General features: G+C 43.9%; 1 protein-coding gene across 4 annotated transcripts in view; it reads right to left on the bottom strand.

Annotated features, from left to right (window-relative positions):
* Window positions 1–2509: 2509 nt before the first annotated feature.
* Window positions 2510–13535, bottom strand: part of rc3h2 (ring finger and CCCH-type domains 2) — a 50675-nt gene continuing 39649 nt past the window's right edge. For 3 of the 4 annotated variants that reach the window (XM_079523694.1, XM_079523697.1, XM_079523695.1), the window contains exons 15-20: window positions 13172–13339; window positions 11802–12045; window positions 11108–11192; window positions 4749–4971; window positions 3170–3351; window positions 2510–2696 (exon numbers count right to left, since the gene is read on the bottom strand). In XM_079523694.1, the coding sequence (XP_079379820.1) occupies window positions 2543–2696; window positions 3170–3351; window positions 4749–4971; window positions 11108–11192; window positions 11802–12045; window positions 13172–13339 (1056 nt within the window). In that variant the 3' untranslated portion in view covers window positions 2510–2542. The remainder of the gene's footprint in view (window positions 2697–3169; window positions 3352–4748; window positions 4972–11107; window positions 11193–11801; window positions 12046–13171; window positions 13340–13535) is intronic. The other variant, XM_079523696.1, reaches the window with a different exon arrangement.

Here is a 13535-nt window from a genome sequence, read left to right as displayed (position 1 = left end):
GCTGGTGGCGGTATAAGTGTTAAAGGAGAAACGGCGCCCACTTTCTGTCTCGAGTGACTATACAAAATGGTGGCAAAGGGGGTAGGCCTTATTCTAATAAGGCCAGTAAGAGTGTTGTTTGTCGAACAAAAGAGGACAAAAGTCAAAGATTTCCTGATTTTAAACTATCTTTTAACACGATCTGTGTCTGTAGTAAAGTCAAATATCTTGGACATTTCATTATAGAACAGTTGACAGATGATGATGATGATGATATACACAGACAGTGCCGTAGGATGTATGCACAGGCGAACACCCTCGCACGCAAGTTCAGTATGTGTTCAGAAGCAGTTAAGATTACTCTATTTAGAGCTTACTGTACACCACTCTACACTGCCCACTTGCGGTCAAGCTACAAAAAAGCAAGTATTCATAAACTTCAAGTAGCGTATAATGATGAGAATTTTATTCAAAAAGCCTAGATGGTGCAGTGCGAGTGAAATGTTTGTGGCTGCAAGAGTCAATACTTTTCAAGCTGTTCTCCGGAACTTAATGCATAGATTCATGTGTCGCTTGGATGAGTCTGTGAATAGCATCATCGTCAGTATAAATAGCCCTGTCAAAAGTTGCACTAGATACTTCTCTAGCCTTAGAAGACATTGGCTTAAAAGCCTGTATTTATAACAAATGCCTGTCTAACATGTACATTTGGACAGTTTTTTTATTGGATGTATATTGTATTTTGTGTTTTGTAGGTTTTTCTATGGACCCTGAGTCTGCAATAAAGGCATTCATTCATTCAAATTTACAACAATTTGCCACAAAGTGGAATATTGAGTATTACTTTAACATTCTAATTTAAATTAATACTTTACCGTGCACCATTTTTTTGGCACTCCAACAAACTGCAAACACAATACGAACGGTGTATGACAGCATGTAAATGTGTACCATGACTAGTAATATTTGCACGTCTTTAAATGCTCTGATGAATTGAAAATGGAGGACCCTTGTGTAAACAAGTCTTAGTGCATTTTCTGGTTTTATCCTCTTAGCAGTTTTTGTATTGACCTATAGCATACAATCGTTTGAACTGTACCCGTTGTAGCCAGAAAGGTAATGAAAGGTTGGAGACGGTATTTAGTTAATGTAGGTGCCTCAACAGCTTTAACACTGCCATTCTTTTAAGGGTTTTAAAACGTTGGAAGCAAAAACACAGATTCATAGAACTGTGTTTTCATATCATGTGTGCATATTTTAGTATGAGGATTTTGTATTATGTAATTTCATCAATTTGATTGATACAACATACATGAAAGCAGGCGCTTAGCAAAATAGATACAACAGTATATGATAGGCTGTGTGTGTGTGTGTGTGTGTGTGTGTGCGTGCACGGCGTGCGTGCGTGCGTGCGTGCGTGCGTGCGTGCGTGCGTGCGTGCGTGCGTGCGTGCGTGCGTGCGTGCGTGCATGCGTGCGTGCGTGCGTGCGTGCGTGCGTGCGTGGCTGCGTTTGTGGCTGCGTTTGTGGCTGCGTTTGTGCGTGCGTGCGTTCCCGTATTGTCTGCATGGACGACAGTCATCAAGTATGATGCTGCTTATGAAGCAGCATCAGCAAGATGTTCGCCAGGACAAAATAGAGGATTAATTCAGCTCACATGTGAAAAGATAATAGAGCCTACTTCATACTTCATGTTTATGGCCAGCACATCGCTTGAATATGTATTTGAAATTCCTGTAAGCGACTTGGTGGTACGACGAAGGAAGGATGAACTAGTTGCCCAAAAGGTCAGGGTTGCTCTGAAGATTAACAGGTACGGTCGCCCCAATTCCATCTCGCCCCAGATTTTTTCCGCCGACCTCACGCCGACAGCTCGGTGCGGCGGTTCTTGTATTCTTTATTTTGTTTTACTGAGAATAAGGTTAGAAATACGTTTAGGGTTTAGGCATAGTTTTACAGGGGTTAAGTTTAGGAATAGGGTTAGGTTTAGGCATAGTTTTACTGAGGTTAAGGTTAGGAATAAGGTTAGGTTTAACCGTTTAAGCATCATTTACTTAGATTACTTTATGAATACCAGGTCGCGCTGTTCCGCCGGCTGTACGCCCGGGGCGAGTTGGTAAAGGGGCGAGTTGGTAAAGGGGCGAGTTGGTAAAGGGGCGAGTTGGTGAAGGGGCGAGTTGGTAAAGGGGCGAGTTGGTAAAGGGGCGAGTTGGTAAAGGGGCGAGTTGTTTGGTATTCCTCTGAAGCATTGAGTAAAGGAAAGGACCTCCTATCCCACCTACCATAATCTGAACAGAAACTCCCAACACCAGTTCAGCATTCAAGGGCAAATCATAGAGTATCAAAGGTAAGGGGGGATATCTCTAAATTATCTATAGAGCTATACATTGGTTTGTGAACTATTCTATTGATCCTTGCTTTGAGAGACAGTGAAGAATGTTCATAGAGACTAAACTATATGGTATGGTATGCAGATACAACGTGGTATTCCCCTTTGACCCTGGTGTGGCTCGGCCGTGGGTTTGGTGAGCATTCACATCATTCTGCTAATGGTGGTGTCTCCTTTAGCTTCCGTTGAGTATCATCTCGGCGCCAGGTGTTCCAGGACAGCCCCGGGTAGTAACGACGTCCCCTAAATGTGGAGGAACGGTCCGCAGCTGGGCTAACTTTCCCACTCCTAAACCCCCGGAGACCAGCCCTCCTGGAGTCAGAGACTTCCTGGAAAAACAGGGAGAAGGGGGGGATGGAATTGAGAAGATGGGACATAAAGACACATTTAAAAACATGTAACTTTGATAGAGTGATATTTAGTTGTTAGTTAATTACAATGGTTTTACTTTTACTTAGGCAGTGGTGGAAAAAGTACTCAATTGTTTTACTAAAAACTAAAAGTACCAATACTGCAATTTAGAACTACTTCGTTACAAGTACGGAATTGAAACGCTGCGAACGCGTTGTGAGCTTGTAGATCGGCTATTTTCAGCAAGTGTACAAACAGTCATTACGATGGCATCAAGGCCCACCAAAATAAATTTTAGTCGACTACATCAACTGTAGATTTAGTCGACTATAATCTTATGATATTTAGTCGACTAAAATTAGACTAACAGGGAAGTTTTGCCCTCCCTTGAGCACATACAGAGCCGGAAAGTGCGTCTACGTTTATAATGTCTATGACTGGTATAACTCACCTGAAGGCCATCTTCTTCAGCAGGTGGGCATCCATCCTTTCTGACGAGGGAACCTCGGCTTGGGGATGCTCCTCTCCTGGGGATGGGAGGAGTGAGGAGGAGCGGGGAGGAGGAGGGAGGAGGAGGAGACGATGGGAGGAGGCGTCCTGCGACTGAGGAGCAGCCTGCTGCAGCTCCGCGGACTCCTGACGGAGTAAATGTGATAAAAGTGGCATTATACAACAGGTCGTTTTGAGGAAGCAATCTGATTGGTTGAACATCTTTCTAGCCGTGCTTCAAACCACATTATTTCAACGCCTAATCAACACAAACAGTTCAGCCGTGCTTTTCTCTCAGAGCGCAGCAGACTCGGTGGCTAGGCTAGCTAGTTTCTTGGGACATTTGTGGTCGTAGTGGCTACATCTGTCCTTGAAAATGTATTATCTTTCAGCAATTCTCTTAGTTTTAAGGGTAACTGTTGTATAATTGCAATACTACAGTCGAGGGGGTGGTTTAACGTCATTAATTAATGCACTTCTGCGTTGCTTTCCTGCAGCATCTCAGGCGTGCATTAATTACGTTAAACCACTCGTGTAATATCGTTTAAATGTGTGACAATGTGTCGTGATGCGACGCATTGTGACTGTGAGCTTGTAGATCTGCTATACTTTCAAAAGATCTTTTTATACATCTGAAAACTTGTGAAAGGGACGTTCTGGCACAATGAGTACTTTCTACTTTACTTTAAATACATTTTGATGCCAATACTTTTACTCAAGTGCTGTAACATTTTGAATTCCAGACTTTTTGTAACGGAGTTACGGAGTATAGTTCTACGTTGCAGTATTGATACTTTTACTTAAGTAAAACAATTGAGTACTTGTCCACCACTACTACACTGTTGCTGATAACTAATTACACATTATCCACAATAATTCACATATTTACCAAAAAACCTACAGATAGTCTGATCCAGTGGGATGGACTGAGCATGCTCCCTAAAATGGAGTCAGGCACTATAAAAGGCAGCCTCATGCTACAATCGGGTTCTTGCACTGGCCAGAACATAAGCCAGAACCAAGGACTATTGAAAGGACAGGAAGCGATCGAAGAGCGTACGCTAGACTCCATGTTGCTCACTGGAAGGAAAGAAACATGCGCAATTGAGACCAAGGAAGCTGAACACGGAAGTGTTGGCTGCATATAGCCCATTGCGCATGTTTCTTTCCTTCCAGGGAGCAACATGGAGTCCACCGTACGGTCTTCGCTTCCCGTCCTCTTTCAATAGTCCTTGGACAGAACCAGGAGGCACTGTGGTAACAAGACACATGTCAAACATTTTCCAAACATGATTTACTACTCAAATAATAATGGAGAGATTTACCCTGTGTTGTGACCTTATTTATACGAAATCATTGAACATAATTTAGGGGAAAACACAGGAAAACAGTCTATATCATCTCGTATATGATATGTGTCAGTGGCAGGGTAATCTGCCACAGTATTGACTCGTGCTTTCGTTTGAAATGTACCCATTCTGCAAATACTGTGAAATAAAAGTTAAAGTTTCAATCAATCGATCCATCAATATCATACCAACCTGAGACTTGTTATCGTGTTGATCTGAATCCTCCATGTCCAGAACAGAAAGTTCTAGTTCGATGTCCCGGTCCGGTTCCGGCTCGCCGTCCGCCCGCTGCTCACACACCTGTTCCCCATCGTGGCTGATGTGGTCCTCCTGATGAGCCTCCAGCCCAGACGCCACCACATCACCTCCTCCGTTCAACGACCTGCGCCGGAGCACCGCTACACACAGCTGCTCACTGCAAACGCACACACGCCACGCCACGCCACGCACAAACACGCACGCACAGACACGCACAGACACGCACGCACGCACAGACACGCACGCACGCACAGACACGCACGCACGCATACACACAATTTTAATTATTTTATTTCATTTGGATATATGCAGAAGAATTAAGCACAACATGAGAGTTCCAAACACCGATTGATGCTTTAAAAAGAAAAGGAAAAAAAATCTCACACACACACCTTTAACAACATGACATAAAAAAGGCACCACAGAGAAAAGCAATGCTAGACATTTTAACATAAATATGATATGAGACCAGTGGAAAATATATAGTGCAATAAAGGCTTTCTGTGTTTTAGCTGTCAGTGGTCTCTTTACCAGAGAGCAAGAAAGGCTTTCTGTGTTTTAGCTGTCAGTGGTCTCTTTACCAGAGAGCAAGGAAGGCTTTCTGTGTTTTGGCTGCTGTCAGTGGTCTCTTTACCAGAGAGCAAGGAAGGCTTTCTGTGTTTTGGCTGCTGTCAGTGGTCTCTTTACCAGAGAGCAAGGAAGGCTTTCTGTGTTTTGGCTGTCAGTGGTCTCTTTACCAGAGAGCAAGGAAGGCTTTCTGTGTTTTGGCTGCTGTCAGTGGTCTCTTTACCAGAGAGCAAGGAAGGCTTTCTGTGTTTTGGCTGTCAGTGGTCTCTTTACCAGAGAGCAAGGAAGGCTTTCTGTGTTTTGGCTGTCAGTGGTCTCTTTACCAGAGAGCAAGAAAGGCTTTCTGTGTTTTGGCTGCTGTCAGTGGTCTCTTTACCAGAGAGCAAGGAAGGCTTTCTGTGTTTTGGCTGTCAGTGGTCTCTTTACCAGAGAGCAAGAAAGGCTTTCTGTGTTTTGGCTGCCTGTCAGTGGTCTCTTTACCAGAGAGCAAGAAGCAAACAAACACAGTAAGCTGCTCTATTTTTAGTCTGGGCTCAGAGAGGAAGTGACTGTTGCACAATGAGACCTGGAGACAAGGATGTGGAAGAAAGAGTGGAACAAAAGGGGCTCCGTTCTTTTGGCAAATCTAGAACTTCCTGCCAGAGAGCTAGCACATTTAAGACATCCGGTTGCTTTCAGAATAAAAGCGTGGTTAATTAAATAATTATTACATTACATTATTAGTATTGTTATTACATTACAGTTATTGTGAAGACACACATTATGTTTCTGTGTAAAAATAAGTAATTAAATAACGTAAAAAAGTTATCTAAATGGATAAATGCCCAAGTCCATGCACTGGAGTGCCCAAGTCCATTCACTGGAGTGCATGGACTTTATAAAGTGGACACTGGACAAAAATCCCTGCTATGTATCGACTAGTGTGACATACGCACATGTCCGTGAAGACCTCCTCTACAACACCACACTGTCCGCTAAGCAGCAGAGGTGTAAAACAAAAATGTGCACGCCATACAGCGAGGTGAAAGGTCAAAAACTATCCCATTTCCAGACTAAAGTCAACTAAAGTGGACACTGGACAAAAATCCCTGCTATGTATCGACTAGTGTGACATACGCACATGTCCGTGGAGACCTCCTCTACAACACCACACTGTCCGCTAAGCAGCAGAGGTGTAAAACAAAAATTGGCACGCCATACAGCGAGGTGAAAGGTCAAAAACTATCCCATTTCCAGACTAAAGTCAACTAAAGTGGACACTGGACAAAAATCCCTGCTATGTATCGACTAGTGTGACATACGCACATGTCCGTGGAGACCTCCTCTACAACACCACACTGTCCGCTAAGCAGCAGAGGTGTAAAACAAAAATTGGCACGCCATACAGCGAGGTGAAAGGTCAAAAACTATCCCATTTCCAGACTAAAGTCAACTAAAGTGGACACTGGACAAAAATCCCTGCTATGTATCGACTAGTGTGACATATGCACATGTCCGGGGAGACCTCCTCTACAACACCACACTGTCCGCTAAGCAGCAGAGGTGTAAAAATTAAATTGGCACACCATACAGCGAGGTGAAAGATACAAAAATATCCCATTTCCAGACTAAAGTCAACTAAAGTGGACACTGGACAAAAATCCCTGCTATGTATCGACTAGTGTGACATACGCACATGTCCGTGGAGACCTCCTCTACAACACCACACTGTCCGCTAAGCAGCAGAGGTGTAAAACAAAAATTGGCACGCCATACAGCGAGGTGAAAGGTCAAAAACTATCCCATTTCCAGACTAAAGTCAACTAAAGTGGACACTGGACAAAAATCCTTGCTATGTATCGACTAGTGTGACATATGCACATGTCCGGGGAGACCTCCTCTACAACACCACACTGTCCGCTAAGCAGCAGAGGTGTAAAACAAAAATTGGCACGCCATACAGCGAGGTGAAAGGTCAAAAACTATCCCATTTCCAGACTAAAGTCAACTAAAGTGGACACTGGACAAAAATCCCTGCTATGTATCGACTAGTGTGACATACGCACATGTCCGTGGAGACCTCCTCTACAACACCACACTGTCCGCTAAGCAGCAGAGGTGTAAAACAAAAATTGGCACGCCATACAGCGAGGTGAAAGGTCAAAAACTATCCCATTTCCAGACTAAAGTCAACTAAAGTGGACACTGGACAAAAATCCCTGCTATGTATCGACTAGTGTGACATATGCACATGTCCGGGGAGACCTCCTCTACAACACCACACTGTCCGCTAAGCAGCAGAGGTGTAAAACAAAAATTGGCACGCCATACAGCGAGGTGAAAGGTCAAAAACTATCCCATTTCCAGACTAAAGTCAACTAAAGTGGACACTGGACAAAAATCCCTGCTATGTATCGACTAGTGTGACATATGCACATGTCCGGGGAGACCTCCTCTACAACACCACACTGTCCGCTAAGCAGCAGAGGTGTAAAACAAAAATTGGCACGCCATACAGCGAGGTGAAAGGTCAAAAACTATCCCATTTCCAGACTAAAGTCAACTAAAGTGGACACTGGACAAAAATCCCTGCTATGTATCGACTAGTGTGACATATGCACATGTCCGGGGAGACCTCCTCTACAACACCACACTGTCCGCTAAGCAGCAGAGGTGTAAAACAAAAATTGGCACGCCATACAGCGAGGTGAAAGGTCAAAAACTATCCCATTTCCAGACTAAAGTTAACTAAAGTGGACACTGGACAAAAATCCCTGCTATGTATCGACTAGTGTGACATATGCACATGTCCGGGGAGTCCTCCTCTACAACACCACACTGTCCGCTAAGCAGCAGAGGTGTAAAACAAAAATGTAACAACAGACATTGTAATTACTGGTGTTGGAACACTAATGTCTGCATGAATGGTAATGGTAGTACTATTACTGTGAAGTACTATGTAGATCGACCATTAACAGTCATAGTTAAGTACTACCACTGGCCTATAACAGACTACTGATATGCAAAGGCTATGTAGATCACTACTATCACACGTGTGCCATATGTGTGAAACATTGATAGCTCTAAATTAGGTTGTTAACGGCATGCATGCACACTTGAGTACAGCCATTACTGCCCACACACACACACACACACACACACACCAGGTGGAAAGTAACCAAGTACTTGATTTCATCCCCAACCAAACAACAACCCAACCATCTTTCTTCTGGCTGTCCACCACTGGCTGGGCGGTGCCCAGGTAATGAGGTGACAACGATCAATCGTTGTCACCTCATTACCTGGGCACCGTCACCTGGGCACCTGGGCAATCGTCGTATTACAAATGGAATGTCTTTGTTTCAACGATCAGCTCCCATTTGTTGTCATCAAACATGGGAGTGTCCTCCAGTTTTAATATAAATTGAGGTCAGATAGAACTGACTTTTAATTCCAAGTGACTTGCGAAGTTGCATGTAACATGGCAGTTTTTGGCAAGCGTCACACAGTGCTGCGATGGCCACACTCTGAGGTTTCCAAGAAGCGTCACAGGACAGTGATTCCGTCATTTCATAACACAAACCGATAACAGTAGCTGTGGTCTCTACACTTGTTTGTTTTCCAAAGCTGTTCTGTTTGATGTGAGTCTCAACACTTACCAAACAGAGCCTGAAAAGCGAGATTGTGTATTGTATGAGCTGACAGGAAAAAATGTATTGCTCTGAGTACATAGTTTAAGTACTGCACTGCACTAAAAGGCTCTGTTTTGTCTATGTTGTAGGAGAACTTCGCCGCCAATGGAGGATGCGAGGGACCCCAAATGACACGTCCCCAAGACCTTGGGTTGTGATTTAATCCAATAGTATTTTATTGTGCTGTATTTTACCTTTTTAGTCTTTGTGCTTTAGTTGACTTTAGTCTGGAAATGGGACATTTTTTTATGGTTCACCTCGCTGTATGGCGTGCCAATTTTTGTTTTACACCTCTGCTGCTTAGCGGACAGTGTGGTGTTGTAGAGGAGGTCTCCCCGGACATGTGCGTATGTCACACTAGTCGATACATAGCAGGGATTTTTGTCCAGTGTCCACTTTAGTTGACTTTAGTCTGGAAATGGGACATTTTTTTATGTTTCACCTCGCTGTATGGCGTGCCAATTTTTGTTTTACACCTCTGCTGCTTAGCGGACAGTGTGGTGTTGTAGAGGAGGTCTCCACGGACATGTGCGTATGTCACACTAGTCGATACATAGCAGGGATTTTTGTCCAGTGTCCACTTTAGTTGACTTTAGTCTGGAAATGGGACATTTTTTTATGTTTCACCTCGCTGTATGGCGTGCCAATTTTTGTTTTACACCTCTGCTGCTTAGCGGACAGTGTGGTGTTGTAGAGGAGGTCTCCCCGGACATGTGCGTATGTCACACTAGTCGATACATAGCAGGGATTTTTGTCCAGTGTCCACTTTAGTTGACTTTAGTCTGGAAATGGGACATTTTTTTATGTTTCACCTCGCTGTATGGCGTGCCAATTTTTGTTTTACACCTCTGCTGCTTAGCGGACAGTGTGGTGTTGTAGAGGAGGTCTCCACGGACATGTGCGTATGTCACACTAGTCGATACATAGCAGGGATTTTTGTCCAGTGTCCACTTTATAAAGTCCATGCACTCCAGTGAATAGCATTTATCCATTTAGATAACTTTTTAATTACTTATTTTTACACAGAAACATAATGTGTGTCTTATAGCATCATATAGCATCATTTAAATGCTTCATTTGTAGTTTTAATGTGCAAATTAAACTTTTTTTCAATACTCAAGAGGGTACTCTTATTTTGAAGAGATCGTCCACCGGAAGTCTTATATTTGCTCACTAGATTTGCCAAATGAACAGTGCTAACAAAAGGGGCTATTAGTCCACTTGCCAGAATGTGAACCCGGACATGTTGAGTAACACCAACGTGTTATGCATGTAGAAACTGCCGGATGCTAACTTGCAATATGTTGAGCAATTTTCATAATTGGCATAATATCATGTGACCATAACATTAACAACCTATAGAAGGCAAAATATTCAAAGTTTCATCATGCTTTATGTAGCATGTGATGTGTCAAACTATAGGGGGTTTTCATGATGCTGAATCCATTCCAAGCATTAGTTTTGCAAAAAGAACACTCATTGGGCTTAAAACGGTCATGCCCACTTGCCCAAATGTGCTGACATCATCACATCTGTGATGACGGCAATGGCCGTTTTTAGCCCAATGAGTGTTTTTTTTGCAAAACGAATGCTTGGAATGGATTCAGCATCATGAAAACCCCCTAGTTTGACTCAACATTTCTAACATAAAACCTCGGTGTACTCAATATGTCCGGGTTCACAATGGGGCTCTATGGGCTGACAAGTAGACTATATAGCTAAAGAGTGAGAACACAAGACAAATCACATGCCAGTGGAAATATTTGTGTGGTTCAGAGTAAAAGCGGCCATGTTTTCCCGGCACCCCAGAGCTCCTATTTTGAAAAATAAATTCAACCAATTTTTTTAAAGTAATTTCATGAACAAAATTGAAACAATATAAAACGGATGTGCAAAAGGGCCTTTTGGGCCCTTTGGGCTAAAAAGTTTGGGAACCAGTGAATTGTAAAGTGTGGTGTAGTGTAGTGTAGTGTAGTGTAGTGTAGTGTAGTGTAGTGTAGCGTAGCATAGCGTAGTGTAGTGTAGTGTAGTGTAGTGTAGTGTAGTGTAGTGTACCTCTCTAAGAAGCTGGAGTGGCTGGAAGCGTCGGACCCTCGGGACCCCCACCTGTAGTCACTGTGATCCAAGTGAGGGCTGTAATCTGTACGTCAACAAATAATTACTGTCAGCAATGTGTGAGACATGTACATCCTTTATGCGATTAGATTTCCTTTCTCATTTCCAGAACCAACTCTGTCTCTCAATAGAGCGTCGCAGTCCCGCGCCCTCAAGAGACCCGGATAATAATTCCCTGTTCATTTTCCTCATAGACTTTTCAAAAAGTATTTATTTAAAGACGTTTACGCTGCGGACAAAGCCAACTCGAGTTGTGACACATCATGACAATAAACAGAATGTTTTGGGCAAAACAAAGAATTAGAAAGAAGAAAAAAACGGCAAGCCGATCTACAAGCTCACAACGCGTCGCGCTGCGACGCGTTGTGAGCTTGTAGATCAGCTTTTTTTTTTTCAGTGAAAAAATTACGACGGCATCAAGGCCCGACAAAATACATTTCGTTCGACTCAACTGTCGATTTAGTCGACTAAAATCTCATGAGATTTAGTCGACTAAAACTAGACCAACACTAAAACATCCCACGTGACTAAAATGTGACTAAAACAAAACGAAAACTATTCAAGAGACTAATGACTAAAACTAAAATAGAAACTTGCTGCCCAAAAACAACACTGCAATCCCACCCTCTAATACCTCTGAAGTTGACCGGTGTGGTGCTGGCACTGCCCTGGCAGGCCGTGGCCTGGACGGGATCGGTGGTGTGGTAACCGGTGCGAGCGGCCCGCGATATGGCCCCCCACTTGGAGATGATGGGGCCCTCGCCGAAGGGAATGATGGGGTCCTCGTCTTTCAGGCGCCGGTAGGGGTCCAGGGAGTGCAGCCAGCGCTTCCCTACGCTCCCAGCGCCTCCGCCTCCACCTCCGTTACCGTCCAGCTCCTATACGAGACAGAGAGAACCACCTCCGTTAAAACAGTTCTGATGCGTAACCCGCGTTCCCTGTTCAATCCATGTGTCGGTGCTGCTTAATACGCTAAACCCGCTATTTGTTTAATGTGTTTAATTCGCCGTTTTTAAATCATTAAAAAGAAAGAGCGGATTTGTCGCGGACCTGGTGACGAGGCCGTCGCGTTATGATGCCGAAACCGGAAATCTAGCCATGCTCTGGGCTGCTAGGGCTTCTGGGAAAATGAGTTCAATGCAAGTGAACGAGGGAGGGATTTGTTTGGACTACAACATGCTGTGCAGGGTGGTTTCGTTTCGCACCGTAATGGAGGCATGTTTTTCTCTTCAACAACAAACCATGGGACTAGTATTTTCCGCCGGATTTTCGTGAATCAAAGCTGCAAATACTTCTGCGTTATGCTCCAAAGGTAATAGATCGATCCCGGCAGCCTAGGTGGTCTGATTATATTTATCTAAAGCCCTTAAAGTGTTACCATCCACCTCCTAATCCTATACAAGACAGAGAGAATACTTTATTAGCCTAGTTTGTTGAATCAAGATATTCCAGTGCAAAGTGCACTCAACAGCATAAGAAAATGGGTCATGCGTGACTCTCATGAGGCGGCAGACTTTTAGTCTGCCCCTAGCCGGCGGATGTTTCCACATTAGACTTAAATGCTAAGCAAATTGCAGTGTGCTGCTTATTTGTAAATGGCACACGCACGCCAAAATATGTGTGTAACTGTGTGTGTTTGTGCGTGTGTGCGTGTGCGTGTGTGTGTGTGTGTGTGTGTGTGTGTGTCCGTGTGCGTGCGCGTGTGTGTGTACATTTTTAAAAGGCACAAAATATGTTCAGATGGATGTATGTGGACAATAAACATATTAATCTGCGGGTTCCTTGATGTGAAGAAATGTGGAAGCAAGCCCAAATAAACATCAACCAGCAACTACCAATAATTTATTTGCAAGTGACTTTACAGAAAAAACAAGTCAAAGGTTGCTTATAATAAGCAGACATGGCAACACGGCCTGAAGGAAGCAAGGCACACACACAAGGTCGAGCCCCAGTACCTTGGCGGGGAAAAACATGGATAGGCAATGCTGTGTAATGCTCACTCACCGAGTGCTCCGAGCAGGAGTGGGTGTGCGTGTGTGTCTCAGGTTCCAAGGGGCTGATGGCGCAGGGCCCGATGGTTCCACAGGACCACGGTGAGTAGTGGGCTAGACCCTCGTCACTTCTGTACCTGCACCCCATGCACTGGCCTCCTCCGCCACTCTCCCCGTGCTGCTGCATATGCAAAGAGGTTACAAACAAAACAAAACCAAATCCTTAAAGATGGAGTGCCACAATTTTTGTATTCTTCCAGTTTTCCATGTGTCTATGAGGTGACAGTACCTCATTAGACACCCTGGAGTCATTTTTATGTGCAATGGTGTATTGACTTTGTATTTAGGGTTTCTTCCTGGAGGCTGAACCCTTGACA

This window comes from Electrona antarctica (genome assembly GCF_951216825.1).
Source record: "Electrona antarctica genome assembly, chromosome: 16".
NCBI lineage: Eukaryota > Metazoa > Chordata > Actinopteri > Myctophiformes > Myctophidae > Electrona > Electrona antarctica.
The sequence above is the reverse complement of the archived record's forward strand: the minus strand, read 5'-3'. Positions and strand labels throughout refer to the sequence as shown.